This window comes from Lonchura striata, chromosome 6 (assembly GCF_050655825.1).
Source record: "Lonchura striata isolate lonStrDom1 chromosome 6, ASM5065582v1, whole genome shotgun sequence".
NCBI lineage: Eukaryota > Metazoa > Chordata > Aves > Passeriformes > Estrildidae > Lonchura > Lonchura striata.
This window is the reverse complement of record NC_140708.1, coordinates 33,076,333-33,095,388: the sequence shown is the minus strand read 5'-3', so window position 1 is coordinate 33,095,388 and position 19,056 is coordinate 33,076,333. Positions and strand designations below refer to the sequence as shown.

The 19,056-nt window shown below is 40.0% G+C and overlaps 1 protein-coding gene across 17 annotated transcripts; it reads right to left on the bottom strand.

Annotated features, from left to right (window-relative positions):
• Positions 1-462: 462 nt before the first annotated feature.
• Positions 463-18,051, bottom strand: TDRD1 (tudor domain containing 1). 17 transcript variants are annotated; one of them, XM_085582815.1, is made up of 22 exons: positions 17,779-17,900; positions 15,951-16,069; positions 14,767-14,831; positions 14,423-14,570; positions 13,930-14,035; positions 13,571-13,610; positions 11,922-11,967; positions 10,326-10,406; positions 9,873-10,046; positions 9,271-9,378; positions 8,596-8,766; positions 8,078-8,329; positions 6,561-6,683; positions 5,711-5,821; positions 5,366-5,536; positions 4,203-4,463; positions 3,572-3,688; positions 3,250-3,360; positions 2,825-2,992; positions 2,277-2,498; positions 2,058-2,104; positions 463-1,466 (listed from the first exon to the last, which is right to left on the bottom strand). In XM_085582815.1, the coding sequence occupies exons 2-22, from the start codon at positions 16,018-16,020 to the stop codon at positions 1,374-1,376; spliced, it is 2,685 nt and encodes an 894-aa protein (XP_085438941.1). In that variant the 5' UTR covers positions 16,021-16,069; positions 17,779-17,900; the 3' UTR covers positions 463-1,373. The 17 variants fall into 17 exon arrangements, with proteins under 17 accessions (XP_085438941.1, XP_085438942.1, XP_085438948.1 ...); XM_085582816.1 differs by having other exon boundaries at positions 4,203-4,448; XM_085582822.1 differs by lacking the exon at positions 15,951-16,069 and having other exon boundaries at positions 11,922-12,091.
• Positions 18,052-19,056: the final 1,005 nt, after the last annotated feature.

The window sequence follows — 19,056 nt, the reverse complement described above, 5'->3', positions numbered from 1 at the left end:
ACTTTGTGAAACACTGACCACTGCTTTCCAGTTTTGGGTTTTTTTTTTTTTTTTTTTTTTTTTACCAAGTAGAACAAGCTTTCCTTTTCCTTTGTCCTGCTTATGAAATGCTTTTGGCTACTGCAGTCAAACTCATCTTCTGAACTGCAGTGTTAAGTGCTAGGAAAGGGATGATGTAGACAAGTGAACAAGAGGAGTGGCAGTACTAAAACATCAGTGAGGTGCTTTGCATGAGAGCAATGCTTGTGCAAGGCACTCTGGTCCCAGGGAGTCAAAGAACACTTGACAAAGCCAGAGTCTTGGTTCAGAACCAGGGGCATGAACAAAACTCCAGAAATTGAAGTACAAACATCAATCTAATTATTAGTTACTGCAAGAATATGTTGCAACAAAAACTAAGGGGCAGGGAAAAAAGAAATCTGAGGCAATTTGAGTGCAATAAAACATTAAGTCAAAGGAAAATATTTTGCAACGATTTTAATCTCAAAATTCTTCCACTCTGCAGAAGCCCAAACTTGAAGTATGTGTTGTAAGCGGACAAAAAAGACTGACCCTGCAGTTTCAATCAGCAAATGTCTACTGTATTCCACAAAAAATAATCTGACATTCCTGAATTAGTCAGCAATTACTGATAATCACTTAATAATTTGATTCAGTATTCTTGTCACAGCTGAGACTGGGTCTTTTTTATTATGATGTGAAAACTTGATGCGGTAGAAGTCCTGATGATGTAACTACACAAAAAACAGCTTCAATACAATTCACTTGAAAATAACATTCACAGATGCATATTATACAGCATAAGTGTAAAGAAAGAACTGTGCACATTGAAGTGTTTACTGATTTTAGAGAGAACTACCTGTATGCAGTCCAAGACAACAATCAACCTTTAAAGATACTGAAATCAAGGTTATGAAGAGCAAATAGCAGTCTAAGTTCAGACCAGAAATTAGGTTGAAAGATGAGAAATTAAAAGAAGATACAGAGTTTTTCAAGTAATATTAATGGTACCAAAGTTAAGTAAGCCTTACAATTACAATAATTGCAATAAAATAGTTCTGCAAGTCTGCAGAACAAGCTCACAATGTAATGGCCATTCCATAAACTTCTGACCATCCAACAAGAAAATACAAGCAAAATGTTTAGTAGCACATGGTGGCATAAAACAAGAAAAGAACATAAATTTTAGCTTGCAGCTTAGCAATCCTCTAAGTTACATCACAGTAACAATCAAGCATATAGATAAATGCAGGTACTTAAAAAACAGTTTCTACAAAGTGACCCTCATTTTTTAAGCTGATGCTCTTGATCTTCTAAAAAAGGAACTGCAGGAACTTGGTGGACATGAAAATGAAATGGTGCATGTTAGAGACTTAGTGCTTCAACAGATTTTTCATATCACTGAATCCCTCTGGATTCCCAAACTTGTTTAAAAGGAAGAGTAGGACTTGTTTATGCTTTTCAAGCTGTGGAATAAGCAGAAAGAGTTAGAAGTATACAATTCTGGGGGTTTTTAATTGCTGATTTCAGATCAGGGTAGATGCTAATATGACAAACTCAGCTAAATACCATATTAATTCAATAAATAGATTAAGTTCCTTTCTGTTGTAAAATCTAGAGAGGGAAAAAGCCAATAGAATTGTAGCTGACTTCCCCTTGTCCATGTATGTGTCCCTCCCCCCCTTTTTTTTTCCTGAAGCAGCTTCCTCAAACTAAATTGATTAAGTACTCAAATTAAGATTGAGATCAGCATCTTAAATTAGATAACAGAGAAAGATACTTCAAACACTTAAAAAAAAAATGAAGTAAGAGCTGTCTGTGGGGCAAAGTACACACTAATGAAGTCTGTGTGCTCTAAACACCATCCTCCCTCAGCTTCAGGGTGCTCCAATTATTACCATTTATAAAAACCATGAGAAGAAGTGTCAGGATACATTTCACAAAACTTCCATGTTTCAGTAGCTATTATGCCCCTTACTCCCATTTGCTTCCTACATAGGGTTTCTTTTGAATTCTGGAAACATAAAAAAGGAAATATTGCTTGGCATGAATCTTACTTGCACTTTTAACTCCTTGCAGCAGCAGTTGGTCATACCTTCATTACCTATAAAAACCAAAGTGAATGAGCAAAATACACACATACTTTCATTCCCTAATTTAAGAGGTGACATGTGGCACTGTCCAGGATTTTTAGAATAAAAAGTCATTTAGCCACCCCGTGTGCTTACAAGTTCTTTAAAATAAGCAAACTGAAGTAATCAAGCCAAAGTATGTACCTTGATGTTCACTATGTGAGTTTTCAGCACTGCAGGATGTGACCAAACCCTCCTTTAGCAGTCTGTCAGCTACATTCACATAACCATTGTCCAAGTGTTTCTCCACTGTTACTAAATTAACATTTCCATTAATCCCTTTCACTGTAATTGTGACATGTTGCTTCAATAATAGTTTTTTCAACTTGTCGAGCACTAATGGAGACCACTCAACTTTCTCTATTCCTGTGAAAAAAGGAAAATCAAGTTTGTTATATAAATAATTCCTTTAAGCTATAACTTGAATAGTACATACATCCTTTGGAAAATGATACTACATTTTCCTAATAGAAATAGCTTAAATTCTAGAGATAATAAACTAAAACCATGTTTTCTAAACCAGCTTTTACCGTGGTTACCAATATACTATTTGAGAAGATCCTCATGTTGCTTACCAGTATAAAGGAATGAATACTACCACCAGAACAGATAAAAATTTATAATGTTCACGAAAACCAGTCAGAGGTTATTGATGTGGGGTTTTTTTGCTTATTTTGGGGAGGTTTTTTTACCTGCAAGTGAACATGTAATTGTCTGAAAAGGCAGCTTTAAATAGGTATCAGTGATTGGCAGCACCTTTGAAAGGGGTAAAGTTTCTGTGCTGCCATAATCTCCATACAGAACTTTCACTGCAGACTGGAAATCTTCCAGAACAACAGCTCTGTACCAATTGCCATTACCTGAAAAGATTGGGACAAGAATAGTCATGTGTGAAGAATCATCTTATAAACACAGTTTATCACAATAACAAGAAACTGTAGAGCTTTTACAGAATTTTTAAATACTGTGATGGATATATAAAAGGCCAATTAATAAGAAGCACTGCTAAGAGATCCATAAGCACTTTCAAGTTGGTGTTTTTTCCTATGTCTAAAGCAAAAATGAAAGCCATGTTTTACACTGGCCAAGGAAATGGAAGGACAAGCTACTGTCTCACCTGAAAACTGAGCACAACAGGCTTCACCCGGTTTTGGTTGGAAGGGCTGTTTGTTACAAGATCTACAATAGTCTTCCAGAGAAATCAGCTCCTTAAAGAGATTCTTTTGACCTACAAAAAAAAACCTACATTCACTAACCACATCTGGGTACAATGAAGAGCATACTTAAGCCCCCTGCTCCCATCTTTGACATTTTTATATTTTCCTACTGTCTAAGATAAATTTCTACATGGCTCAGTTCACTACACACATTCACTCTATTAACTAGCTTGCAACAGTGACTTCTTACTGGTGTTAGGAACAATGAACACTTTCTCTTACCTTTATTCGCAACTGGTACAGCATAGAACAAGTCTGGGCTTACAACTTCAGTTACACAGACAGACATGGTTTCATCTACAGCCAATTCAATTGATTTCCAGTGCCCAAGTGAGGTTACTAATAGAAATTGTAAGAAAATGCAGTGTTATCACTGTCCTCCAAGCACACATATATTTTAAGGAACTGTTATTTTATTTGATATTTATAGTAACTTTTTTGAATTTCAGATATGACTACATGTCTTCCCTTCAGGAAGACAAATCTAAATCAAGATAAATGATGCTTACTTTGCTGCTCATAAACTGTTGGCATATAAAAGTAGCTAAAGTAAAAAACAGATCAGAAAAAAGACCTTGAAAAGCAAACGTGAAAAGTTTCAGTTAGAAAACTGCTAATTCTCTGACTCCCACAGAGGCAAACAACATTCATTTAAGACAAACACAGCGATTTTTATCTTTCTCTTTTTGTCTGTAATGCCACCTGCAGGGCAGCTGGTGTTCAACTGTAAGAACTGACAATATAACCAAAGCTATGCATTAATATTAATTGTAGTTAAACAAGAAAATAACGGTTAAAGGCTGGAATACTGAAAATTCTTGTTAAATCTAAAAGTTAGAATTCCTTTAATTACCTTTTTGGTCAACAGACTTGTTTGGAAAGTTATTTTTATCTTGCAGAACTTCCTTTGCAACCAGTTTTTCTGAAGTTAGTATCTCACTGATAATTTTTGGACAACCTGTGGTATTATCAGTAAGGACTACACCTGCCCCATCTTCAGAAAGGGAAGTTACTGTAGCTTGAAGTTCTAAGCCTGAAGTGCACATATGAAATCTTCTTGTAGCTTCTGGATTCCAATGGCTATTCCCAGGCTTTATACCTGGGATGTAAGAAACTGTTAAAATATCTCCATTCATTAAAACTGACTTTTCTCAACATTATAATTTCCTTTAAAAAAAACTTTAAAAATTCTTTAGAGTGTACCCTGAAATATCAAGGCTACTTTTACTACCCTAGAGTAATACATTGTCCTTCATCCTGTTAACTGCTCTCCCTCTTCCTCCTTTTTTCTAAATGCCCACATTTTCTCAAGATTCCCAAGTTTTCTTCTATTTCTTATGATTCAACCAAATAAATCCTTTGCCTTAACACAAACAACATGATTAAAACTGGTTTTGGATCAGTATAATCAGGCCTTTTTATCAAAGGAGCCTACATAACCTAAGTGCTTTCAGGGTGGGTGGGCAGGGGAACAGCACAAGACACTTGAACAAAATGAGGCTTTGAGCTTTTTCCTATTTTCCACATTTTTAATTTTTAAACCAAACAGATTACACCAGAAAGAAAGAAAAGTTCTGCAGAATTTTGAATGGTGTGGAAAATGAAATTTGCAGAACATTCAGAAACAGCAGTACAGTGCCAAACCCTCCAGGAGTCAAATGAAAGAGAACTGAAAGGCCAACTTGCTTCACTTAAATAGATTAGCTCATTTGCCTGCAAAAGTTTTGAGATATAAAGTTGCACAAAAGCAGATTTACACCTAGGAAGGCAACAACCAAAAAACAGTAAGCACTACAGATGAAGCAGAGCTAAACAAGCTCCCTTCTGACCAGTAAAGCAGTGAGCAAAGTCTATGCAGATCACTCCAGAGAACTGTCAGGTGCTCAGAGAAGAGAAAGCAAGCAAACACAAAAGAACAGAGCTCTGCACAGTATTCCCTATCATCACCTCCTTCCCCCAAAGCAGCAAGTCCCTAAATGCAAGAGCTCTTTTAAAAGAAAATTCCTTAAGATTCACCTGAGAGCCAGCATTTAATTGCTTGAAATGGAAGTTTCAGGAAGGAGGATGAGATCTGTCGGATATTATCCCGTGGTACATCCTCAGTATTTCCATAGTCCACAAAGCTCACTCGAACACTTCCATCTGAAGTGACATTTTGCACTACAGCACGATACCAGCTACCATCCTCTAATTTTAAAGATTAAAAAAAATTATTAATTACTTCACACATTTGCTAGGTCTACCATCTTCCACTTGTTAGTAAATAAATACAATTTTTTGCTCTCCTCCACCAATGTAAACTATCCGCTAATTTTTCATGTTCACTCTACAAAAACAAAACTATTTTAGTCTGTTACTTGCCAGAGTAAAAAGCACAGCAAGGGTCTCCATTCTCAGGCTCAAAAACATCTGGTGGTGTTTTCTGACAGTATTCAGACAATGATTTGTTAAGTGAGTTTAGTTCAAGTAAATCTGAAAATTAGAAAAAAACAAAGATGAAATCGATGAAATGAGATGACCTGAACTTTATCAATACTGTTCACTCTACAGTTTACTTGTAAACCTTCAAATGTATTCCTTGACTATGTAAGTCAAAGAACAAACATCCCTCATTTTTTAAGAGCTGCCCCATATTTTTTGTTTGAATACCTTTAGCTCCCTCTTCAGCCACTAAATTTTGTCACATTCTTTTCCTAGCATTTAAAATGCCAATTGCTATCAGAAGTCTTTAGACAGACTTCTACAAACAAGATTACTTTTTAACTAATCCAAAAGAAGTCACATCTTAATGGCTGCATTTTCTCAATTTTGTGTTACAATTACTGTATCTCAAAGTTTATATAAATTACAACAGCGTACTAGAAGAGAGCTCCAGTAAATATAGTCTTGGCACAGGGAACATGTCTCTTATTTGCTTTTATAACATAATCACTAAATCATGAGGGGTGGAAAAGACTCTTCTAGATCATTTAGTCCAACCATCAACCCAGCGCCACCATAGTCACCCCAAGTACCACATCAAGATACCTCTTGCACACTTCCAGAGACAATGACTCTACCACCTTCCCGGACAACTTATTCCAATGAATAAGCCACTCTTCCAGTGAAAAAAAAACATTTGTTACTTGACACAGTAGTTCATTAGAACTATAATAAATGACAAACCAGGAAGCAAAGAAACTATCAGAAAGAATTAAGTGAATGAACTTACCACGGCTGTTTGAAATCTGACAGTAGAATTCTCCAGGATTGTACACTGTACACACTATGACACTGAGTGTTTGGTTAAGAGTTAATTTAATCCACTTGCATACTCCTTTGTTTGCTGTGTCCTCTAGAGAGGACAGAAAAAAGCATAGAATGAAAATAAATTAAAGTAACTTTTACAGGAAAAAAAACCCCATGCTGAATGCTCATTCACATCCTCAAATTTCTTGTTATAAACTGTCCAAGACTAATTATCCTTGAGAGCCTCTTTGCAGAGTAAAACCAAGTAAGAGATATATGCCAGTTCTTGAATGTATTTCTTCATTACCAAAAAGAGCAAGCCATAGATAGCAGGGAGGAGTAACTACACAAAGAGGTAAAGACTAGCTGGCAACAGCCTGGGCAAGAGGGACGCTGGGGAACAGGAGCATAGAAGAGGGAAACATCTGTCACCAAGACTACTGGAAACAATCTCAGGAGGAAGAGCAAAAAAGATTACTAGAAAGACTGGTTGCAGAAATTTGCACTGGGTATTATGTTCAGGTACCTGAAAGAAGCTTATTATTTAACACAAGTTGTAGAATACATCATGGGAACACTAAATCATGGCAAACTGGAGAACACACTCTGTTTAAAACCTGCAGTCAACAGCTCTGGCTCAGTGATGGAAATGACAAAAAGGTAAGAGGTAACCAATAAACCAAGTAAATACAAAACAGGCCCTTGATGAGGGCCACAGATCAAAATGTGTTTAGATACAGCCAGGAAAGTTACTGGTTTTTTAAATTTTTTTAAGATTCCTTATTCTTCTGAATAAAGACAAGGAACCATTGTGTCCTGGCCACATGGCCTCTAGTGAGAAAGACTGAAATTATCTGAACATAGACTTGACAAAAAGTTTTCAGCACCAATGGATCAGAAGAGAATACATACGTTTGCCAGACACGGGATGGATAATAAAGGAAGGCAGCATGCTTCGTAAGAGAGAAGCCAGGAATCTTCCCCAATATTTCAAAGAAATTCAACGTAACTTAAGTAAAAATCTCTTGGATTGAAGCTTTGGTCACTAAATTCAAACAAGGCAATTTAAGCATAGATTTGAAGCTTTATAAACTACTACAGTCAATTTTCAAGGACTAAGTATGTGGTTTTATGTGTAAAATATAGGACAATTAAGATGACAATAGAGCAAATATAATTTGCACTAATGGATAAGGATGTAGGAATAAATAGGTAATAACTAGTCATAGCCTACTTCAACTGGAAACTGTAAGATTTCTAAGAGCAAGCACCAATTCCAAAAACAGGCAATTCCAACTTTGTTAAGCATGCACACCTGGACACACACACACAGACACACAATTCTTTACTGTTAAGATGCCATGGCTAAACTTTGGACTTGTGAAAGCTAGACTTGATGAGCCAGACTGAAAAGGTCATAGAGATAAGAGCTTGCATTCTCTGTACCCACTCTAGCAGGAGGTAAACAATGTCAAGACAGCAAGATGTGTTCATACTCACTGTTGGCTTGCTCAGCATCAGTCCCTCTGGCTGCTGGTAAGGCCATGCTCAGTTCCTCAGCTGCAAAGCCCTCCTCAAGGAGAAGGCTTGACACATTTATTACTGGAATAACTGAGGCATCTGTAATCTCCACCATGGATTTAGAACTGTCTTTATCCACTACTTTTACTGTCAACACTTTGTCTTTCACCAGTTTTTTCATGTAAGAAATACCTTCTGAGGTCCATGCTCCTCCTAATGGTGGCTTTACACCTAAAAAGTCACATAGTATGGAAAGGTTCTGAGGTCAGTCCAGCTCTCACCAATGTGTGAACAGGTACAACAACTTCAAGTACATTCTGAAATATTTGACACATTTTGTAGATATGCCACAACAGTTAAGAATTCTGGAAATAATGCCTACCATTACCTCCATGCTTCTCCATGTTTCATTGTGAGATACTACAGGTGTGGTGGTTATGTAATACCACTTGTTTTCCCCCTATCTGGTTTGAAACTGCTAATCATTTACTTCATACCTGCCAGGCTACATCTTATGGCTTGAGCTGGTAAGTCCATCAAGCTCGGAATTATAGGACGAAGTCTGGTCAGTGGAAGAGAGTCAGAATTACCATAATCCATATAGTTCACCAAAACAGTGTCTTCGGAAGCATAAGCTGTAACAGCAGCACGATACCACAGGTTGTCTTCTAGAAAGGAAGATACAGATGTAATGTCTGAGAAGAGAATGAACTTTTTTTTGACAGACCAATATAAATATACATCAATCTCAGTACAGCTCAGGACTACCAAGTGTTGGCTAAAGTAGCATTTTGAGAAGCAGTCTATCAGAGCAGCATCATTCCACATAATCCCATTTCTTCTGTGCTTCTTTTGGGAACTAAAATGTCAAAGATATACTTATTTCCAACCCTGGGGAAATAGCACTTAGCAACATAAAAAACCTAAACTTTCCATGATCTCTTAATAAGCTATTCTAAATAATCTGAATCCAGAAGAATTTGCTCAATAAAGGGACATGGAAAAAATGATATTTTACAGATATAATTTTTCAAATCACTACCTAGCATTACTCACAGATAAAAATCAGAGATAAATAAACTCTATAGTAAACATTTCTAAACATAATTACAAAATGTATCTTTTTGGTAATTAAAAAGGGACATAACTTAGTATTTTCACTCAATTTTTACCTGTGAACTGGGCACAGCACACATTGCCAGCAGCAGGACGGAAAGATGGACTACTGGGAATTTTGCCACAGTATTCATTAAGAGATGCTTCAAGCTCAGCAAGTTGACCTGATGTTAAAACACACAGGTTTTGGAACATAGCCTGTCTTCCAATTATTACAAAATAATTAAGCCCAAAGCCTGGAAGAACATCTTGGAGATAATGGAGATTATTTCAAATGTTTAACATTGATCAGACTAGGGCTCTTCAATCATTAACATCCAAGAGAGTCCTCATGTGTGTCTGAGGAATCACAGCAGTGAACAGACAGCGAAAACCAGTGATGGATTTTTTCAGCAAAGGGACAAAGCTGAAGGCAGTCCAAATTGAAAGCAAGTTACTGGAGACGTGCCAAGAAAAAACCAAGACAGCTCTTCCAACAACAGGCAGATGATGAGGGAGGCCACTTCTTCCCAAAGGACACACTTTGCTACTGATTACCCAGAATTAAACAGCTACATGTGGACAGAGAAGAAAAATTCACCTCCCTCCAGCCACTCCCTACCAAAGAGAAAAAAGCCATACCAGGCATTCTACATCCCATTTCCAACCCATCACTTACGGGCACTTTGCATGCGCTGACAAAAAAAGCTGTCTGGATCTTGAATGTGAGAAACCACACCAGAAAATTTTTCTCCAATACTTAGAGAGACAAACTTGGTAACTGAATTAGCAGAGTGAAAAGAGTCTTCATCCTCACATCCTCTTTCACTTCCCTTTGAATGGTTTTCTGATACTGCACATAAGAAAGAAAAAAGGTTGCCAATCAAAAGCTAGCTGACTTTGAAAATATAAACATACTTAAATAGTTTATTCTTTTTATTGATGCTTTGGACTTTGATGGCTCCTGTCATATTATTAAATTAACATAATAACCTCACGTAATAATCACTATACAAAAATTTTATACTAATAAAATGTTTATGAGTGAATGTCAGTAGTGAGAAGCTAGAATATCATGCAGTACAGGAGGAGCTAAAATTCATCAAGTTTAGTTTGGTTTTTGCTTGCTTACCTCTTGGAAAGTCTACTTTGGCATCACTTCCTGAAGCTAAGTGAGACTTCATTTCTAAGGGAACGTTATTTAGGCAGTCTTCTAAAATACAGATGGAAGAATAAATTACTTATCACATAAAATAGCCATCAGCTAGTTTCACTTCAGAACCATCCCCTGAGCCAGATCTATATTCCTATCACAAGAGCATGTTCTACTTATTTGATCAGTGCTTAATGTTTAAAATGCAAAACAAAGGTAATTTCAGAGTAGCTCAACTACTTGAGTTTTCTGAGCACATTCACAGCTCCACGACTGTCTGACTTCATAAAATGAGCAAAGCAGTAACAATCAACATTTACTTCCAGTCACTGAAGATTGTGAGCTGAAAAACTAATTATTGCATTTCAGACACAAGGATTCATAACTTACCTCATTATTTACAACACTGACTATGCAATGATTTAGTCAAGATGTCTTTGTAAATCTTGGTTTCTCAGCTGCTGTATTTACATCAGAAATGTATAGCATTCCAAAAATATTCCAAACTTTCAATAGCATTATTTTCAAATTAAAAATCTCAAAACAGGTGTTTCAGTTGCTTATGAAGTCTGGAATGAATGCATGGAACATTTCAAGAATGCAGTGACATTTATGTGATCTTCTCTCCCAAAGGTTAGCAGGTTACACGCCACTTTGCTCCTAGTGTGATGTGGAGCAATCAAATGTGAAATATGCCCAGCACAATCCTTAATCAGTTGAATTTACAGGGGACTAAAGTGAACCACCCTTTGACAGACTGCAGAGTATTACAAGGAGATAAGCTTTCTGCACATGAACAAGTTTAGCAAGCTAAGAGGATCAACCACCACATCCCTGAACATTTCTGTGGGCTGCAGATCAATTAAATGAATATGGTCTTGGCACTACATGGTTCCTGTTCTGCAGCCAGAGGAAAACCAGAACAGCCTTCCACATGACAAAAAGGTACACCTTGCATGTATTGATCTGCTTTGACAATCAAACCCAGCTCAACCAAAACTCTGAATTCTGACTCCTCAAAGGTCTTGTGCTTGGCTTGTCTCTCACTGAAGCTTGCAAAGTCACAAATATAAACATGCTTACAGTGTTCTCCAATGAATACAGCAATATCCAATGATTGTTCTTTTTTTGGAATACTTAGTGAGCACGTATGAAATATAATGAAAGCTGGTAAAATCCTACACTGAACTAGAAAATGACACTGTAATTTTTAAAGAGTTAAAAATGCATGTGAAAGAAACAAAATGGTACCAAATGTTTATGCATCTATTAAAACAGAAAAATAAACAAGATGATCCAGAACACACTGAAGTTAATACAACTCTATTGGAAAGGTGACCTTACTAAAATGCAAGGTTATTAAGCTTAGCAAGGTATTTCAGGCACTGACATTTTATGGGAAGGTGAAATAAAGTAGAACTGAAAAAAAAAAAGATGTCAAGGCAGCAGCTGGGAGAGTGACAAGAGGGAGGAGGGCAAAAGAACAAGAGTTACCTTTTACAGGTGATGGGGATGGGTGTGAACATAAAAGCCTTAATTACTGTGGGGTTTTTACCCACATAAGCAAGTGCTTACCAGAATCTGGAAGAACATCTACAGCAAAACGCAACCTCACTTCCTCCTGTAATATATCAACACCAGTTAGTGAACAGTGTATTCCCGTGAGCTGGGAAAAAAAGGCTGGCAATGCCTTCATTCCATCCTTTTCCTTTTGGATCATAATTGGCGAAGAAACACTTAATGCCCTGGAAATAATATAATTAGAACAAGAGGGGATAGCAGATTATTTCCCCTGAAGTGACTAAATAATAAAGGCCTTCAAAAATATCTCCTTGCACACTAAAGCTGCTGTTGGGGCTTGAAGTGCTATCAATTCAATTAACTTCTGCACTCTCTTCTAAAGCATTGGGAAATTAAGGTAAAAAATAAAGAATCCCCAGAAATTGAATTACCCTATTTAAACCAGGCACAAGTTATGTTTAATATGAAGCTTTTCAGCTGTAGCTCCTTGCAGTAACAACGTTCAAGAAACACGGCAGAACATATTGAACATCAATGAAGAACAAACTCTGAAGACTCACACATTCACCTCCTCAACTGTTTAACGGACAACTCAGCTAAAATTCCCACTTATGATGCTCTCATAGATAACAAGAATCTAATTCCACCTGCTTCCTCATAACCTTGACACCTCAGAGTAGATTAGAGCTACTGCTTTATCTGCTGGCATCCATTTTTAGAAGTCTAGTAATTTAATGTAACCCACCTTAATACCCTTCAATATGCAATTTAAGCTCTCTTACTTCTGCAGAACTTAATTGGAGCATCTGAAGGTGAACAAGACAACAAAACCCCTTCTGTTCTTTGAAAATCAAGTGACTGCAAATTTTTTATTCATATTGTACAACCATTTGGTGTAATGGGCCCTCCCCATCAGTAGATCAGTTTCATTAGAGCCCAGCCACAAGCAGACACAGAACAGGAACTAACAGTTTGAACTAAAAGAAGTCTCATGACATGAAGCCTCCTTTCTAAATTCCTACAAAAAGTTAAACAGACGTATAAGCTACTTCAAAGAAGTGCATGACAAAGGAGTTCTTCAAGGAAGAGACTAGCTGGAGGTATACGAACTTATTCACTTTCATAGATGTGATCCCAAGAAACCACAAAGACAGAAAAATCAACTCTTGCAGAAGAGTTGGAAGACTGGAAGAAATGTTTAGCTCAAAGTAAGATCAAGAGAGGCTTCAAAACATTATAGAGGAGAACTGTGTCACCTTTAGTTCCTTCTACAGCAAAGAAACAACAGCTTATCTGCATCTGTTACTGTATACTACATAAAACATATTTCTCCAATAAATTTCCCAAGCTCTAAGAGTCAGTGCATGATTTTTTCACAGAAACAAGACACCAGAAGTTTTCTGTATTAGACACACTACATCTGTTTCCTTGCCACACTATTTCTCTAGCAACATCATACATGTCTTAAGTTTTAACTTTTTTCACAGAAGTTTTTTTCAAATAAAAGCAGGGTTATCTGATAGTGCTTCTAAGAGCTCTAGAAATAACAATTTTCTGAATGCTTCTCCCAGTAACTTTTCATTTGAAGCACTGATCTTTCTAAAAGGAGCAATTTGTTCCTTTCCTGTACAGGTAAAATGAAGCACACTGCCACTCACTCACAGCAGATCCATTCAAGATATAGTTAAATTTGTATTCCATACCTTAAGATAAACTCCCGTGTTGGTTTTGCTATCATTTAAGCTGTAATGAAAGAAAAATATGTTAATTTGAAGAACCAAAGACTGAGAAGTACCATTAATAATACAATCTACTTGCAAATAGATAAAAGGCTGTGTTCAAAGTATGCTATTTTTGGAACCCTTATTTCTTATGTACTAAAATACAGAATTACAAATATGGTAATATGTAATAATGATAGCCATTGGTATCATGCAGTACCAGCCTAAGAATAAGCAACATATTTTACTATAATAATGCCTTTCCATGGTCATTTATGTTGTAGTGGGATGGACACAGTCTTTCTGTGAAGATTATTTGGCAGAACTTTCCACAAACTTACTTCTGTTTAAGGGGATCACAAACTACTTGATGTGCTGGCCAATCTTTTTTCTGACAATCTGCAGAGCAATAGTATGTTTGCAAACACTGTGAGCATCTGAGCTTTCCTAAAACAAACCAAAAGAAAAAGAAGTCTCAGCAAAACACGTACTGGAAGGAACAACACTGTTCAAGTAAGTGCTTTACAAAACAGCTCCCCTGCAATTCTAAGCACTTACAAATAGTTATTTGTATTCACATACAGCTATCAGACATTGCTGCCCAAATGTCCCAAATTCCTTCGACATTTAGGGTAAAAAACCCCACCATTTTTGATAAAGAAATGCTCTCTTCCACTTTTCAGTTCTGCTACTCCAACAATGTTCTAAATAGAATATACTTGTGTCTGAGAATTAAAAATGTTCATCCATTTAAAGACATTTCTGAGCAAACCTGATCTGGTTTCACTGATAAATGTACTGTATATCACAGGCCACAGGACAGCAGGTACTTACCAAACAGACCACAATGATGGCAAGTGCCCCCTTTAGGGGGTGGTACTAAAAAACTCAAGAAACTCTTATCATAGCAAATAGAAAAAGCTCTCTTAGAGGAATATTGCAATTTCTTTGGCTTCCCATTAATACAATTAGAATGTGACACCTGTGGAAGAAAAACCTGAAGTCATTCTTACTGGAAAATACCTGTCCATTAGGGTAGAAATATTCTAATATACAAAAACATGACAACAAAAGGAGACAAAACTTCTAAGTTCTAGAAAGAGAAATACATGCTGGTAATTCCTGCTACCTAGAAATGCTCAGAATACTTGGGGCAACTATAAAGTGAAATAACTCACAGTATTTTCTTTATCAGATGCAGCTATGAAGTTCTCTCTACCAGTTTTGTCTTCCATAGAACTTCCTAGAAGCAGAAGTATTTAAAAAGGGATCTGATTAACAACACCAACACATGCCTCTGTTATGGAATATCTGCAGGAAAAAACAAGGCTTGGATACTCCTACTATTCTGCCAGCCCATATGAGCAAATGGAGATGCTTGGACCATGACACACTCTGGAAGTCACTTGTTTTCATTCTGATACCACATTTACTCAATCATGCAACCAGTAGTATTATTAAAACAACAGTTTTACCTTCTGTACTTATGATTCAATAGTGAGAAACAAAACACTCTGAAACAAGAGATTCTGACTTTCCAGTGAGTTGCCTTATAAACCTTGTGGTCTTTCCTGTGAGTTTTTCTTTACCAAACAACTCTTAGAAGACATTCAGCTAAGCCTGTATATCAATACAGTAGGAACTCTGTTATTGTAAGTGGGCAACTCATCCACATGCAAAGAATTTGTTTCTGTGCTAGGAGGCTGCATATGACACTCATATCTTGTTCCAGTCTGGAAGGCCTGTCCAAGGTCTTCACTGAGACAGCATAAATCTCACATGGCCCTTTTCCCCACCTGGAAGCAAGTGAATCTTGTAAACTGCCTGAACTAAAAACTCTTGCCTAACATCAAATGAAATGTCACGAATTCTCCAGACCCAAGATGTTTGCACATAAAGCTAGCTCAGATCTCCCAAAATGAAGCCTTTCCCTCTCCCCTGCGTGTCATAAGAGAACATAGATGAGACAGTACCAAGGTACTCAAGAGGCAAGAACCATTGTTGAAGGAATTCCTACTCCCATATATCTGTCCAAATTCCCCAACACCTCAAATATCCTGGTGGGTTTTTCAGTTTCTGAGGCATTTCACCAGGCACAAGTTTGGACAGTTAGAAGTTGTATCTATAAGCCACTCATACTGATTATGTGTATCAATGATAAAGCATATACACAATCACAGAAGAATAAAGTCATGATACCTCTGTCAAGCTTACTGCACTTGTGCTGCTATTAAAATTTCCTGTACTGTTTCTACATTTGTCAAAAATCCCCTAAATTGTTTGCTTACAAAATATTGGATTTTGTTAAATATTTCAGAAACTCGGCCTCAAAGCTAAAAGCTTTCCAACAGTAAGTTTGTACCTGTGACCCTGTTGCTTAAATCTGCGTCTGCAACTTCATTATGTTGAAGATTAAGTGGTTCTGCCATCATGTAAAGGTTGACATTAGAGTATGATCAAAGGTGGCTGTGGGCCAGGTAACTGCAAAAGCATGGATTTAAAGATTAATTCAGGCAGGCACACAAATTAAAGTATTTTTGGGTCATATTCTGAAGATATATTTAAGCATTCATTTTGGAAGGATAATTCTCTACCATCTATTTCTTTTGTTTGCACAGCAAAACACTTTCTGCGGCAAAGAATTCGACAGTGAATACTGCAGATTACATGAAGAAAATTCTTTTAGAAGAGGAACAAACAGAAAAATAGGAGTAGCCATCAACACCTGCACGTGAAGTTCACTGTCTCTGGAGGAGACCTCGCTGTACTTTTGTTTCAAAATTCTGTAGTAACAAAAAGCACAGGCTGCACTCCTGGGAGTCTGAGGGGAACCAGTGCCCGAAGAGCGGCTGCCTGAGCGGAAGCAAAGCCCTGGGCTCTGCCGAAATGCATTTTCAGCACCTGCTTTCCAAATACTATGGAGCAGTATAATTGTTTTAACTTAAAAGTATAGGACAAAACAAACGAAAATGAATCTGCGAATAAATCAGAGTAGTCTTCTAAGTGGCACTGCAAACCAACTCCGCCAGAAACGTGCTTTCAACGACCGCAATTAAAGAGGTGTTACTAAAATTAAGTGATTCTAAAGTGATTTTTAAGCGGTTAAAATTAAGTGATCTTAAGTAACTCAGAACAAAATCAGACAGCCCTGTCCCACGGCCTCCAGTCAAGCTCGCAGCCAACCCCACCTCCGGCCCTGTCCCCTCAGCAAAGCGCTCACCCCCGGCTCCTTTCCGGGGGAGAGCGAAGCGCCCACGCCCTGCCCCGAGGGCAGCGCTCACCCCGGGCCGCCCTTGCCTCTCTCTGCCCCGAGGGCAGCGCTCATTGCCCCTCTCGTCCCTCAGAGCGCCGCTCACCCCGGGCCGCCCCTGCCCCTCTCTGCCCCGAGGTCAGCGCTCACCCCGGGCCGCCCCTGCCCTTCTCCCCCGAGGTCAGCGCTCACCCCGGGCCGCCCCTGCCCTTTTCCCCCGAGGTCAGCGCTCACCCCCGGCCGCCCCTGGGCTTTTCCCCCGAGGTCAGCGCTCACCCCGGCCGCCCCTGCCCTTTTCCCCCGAGGTCAGCGCTCACCCCGGCCGCCCCTGCCCTTTTCCCCCGAGGTCAGCGCTCACCCCGGCCGCCCCTGCCCTTTTCCCCCGAGGTCAGCGCTCACCCCGGGCCGCCCCTGGGCTTTTCCCCCGAGGTCAGCGCTCACCCCGGCCGCCCCTGGCCTTTTCCCCCGAGGTCAGCGCTCACCCCGGCGGCCCCTGCCCTTTTCCCCCGAGGTCAGCGCTCACCCCGGCCGCCCCTGCCCTTTTCCCCCGAGGTCAGCGCTCACCCCCGGCCGCCCCTGCCCTTTTCCCCCGAGGGCAGCGCTCACCCCGGGCCGCCCTTGCCCTTCTCCCCCGAGGTCAGCGCTCACCCCGGCCGCCCCTGCCCCTCTCTGCCCCGAGGTCAGCGCTCACCCCGGCCGCCCCTGGGCTTTTCCCCCGAGGTCAGCGCTCACCCCGGCCGCCCTTGCCCTTCTCCCCCGAGGTCAGCGCTCACCCCGGCCGCCCCTGGGCTTTTCCCCCGAGGTCAGCGCTCACCCCGGCCGCCCCTGCCCTTTTCCCCCGAGGTCAGCGCTCACCCCGGGCCGCCCTTGCCCTTCTCCCCCGAGGTCAGCGCTCACCCCGGCCGCCCCTGCCCCTCTCTGCCCCGAGGTCAGCGCTCACCCCGGCCGCTGCCGCCCCGGCGCAGCCCCACGCGGGAGGCGGGGCGGGCCGCTCACTCGAGGGCCGTGGGCGGGAAGCGGCAGCAGCGGCCCCGCCGCCCAGCGCCGTCCCCAGCCCGCCCCGGCGGCCCGTGCGCTCATCCCGCCCCGCCCAGGCGCGACCCCGAGCCTCAGGGCGGAGCGGGGCCTGTGCGGCCATCAGGCCACGGAGGCGCGGCCGGAGGAGCCTTTCACCAGTTCGGGTTATTCCAAGCACCATTCAGCCTGGCCTTGAACACTTCCAGGGGTGGATGGGGTATGGGACATCCACACCTTCTCTAGCTAACCTTGTGTCAGGGCCTCACTACCCGCACAGCAAAGGATTCCTTCCCAATATCTAATCTAACCCCATCCTCTCCCAGTTTGAGGCCATTCCCCCACGTGCAGTCGCTAAGTGCCCCTGTAAAAAGTCCCTCTGCAGCTCTCTTGTGCCCTTAGGCACTGGAAGGTGCTGTGAGGTCTCCCCGGAGACTTCTCCAGGATGAACAGCCCCAGTTCCCAGCCTGACCTCATAGCAGAGGTGCTCCAGTCCTCTGAGCATCTTTGTGGACATAATTATTCATGGTTGAACCAGTAACCCAAATTTATTCCATACAAAGTCAGAAAATGGCTGTGAGAGCTATGCAAAAAGCTGGAATTTGATACCTAAAGTTGATGCATTTGTATTTTAAAGTATTTGAATTTCGCCCTGCAGGCAAGAACATACATCACTTCATCTCCCATTTCCAACCTATTCTCATTATCCTTTGTCTATTTTCCTCTTTTTCTATACAAGGTGCTTTCCCCTTTTCTTCAGCTTTTGTCTCCCACCTCCATGTCTCTATGGGAAAATATACTTCATCCTCAAGACTGCTGCAGTTTTATGCTACTACTCAGACATGATCTCAGGTGTTCTCAGTGCTGTGCAATTAAGCTTTCACCAAAAAATAAATTAATGTGATCTATTTTAGTGCCTACATTGTTGTACTTATTATTAAAGTGTATAAAATCAGTGATGAATTTTATTGTTAAATGTTCTGTACAGCAGGGAATAATTATCTCTGTGCACAGAGAAGTAGCTGAAGCATAGCTATTTTGCCTTAAGTCATTTGACATCTGGCTGTGACAGCATTTCAGTCTAAATTATCTGTATTTAAGTCTAGGATCCTCTCTGCCAAACTAAACATTCTCAATAGAAAAGTGAACAACACATCTGAGGGCTGCTGAGTTTTCTCTCAGTGGTTTAGATACCACCTACTGA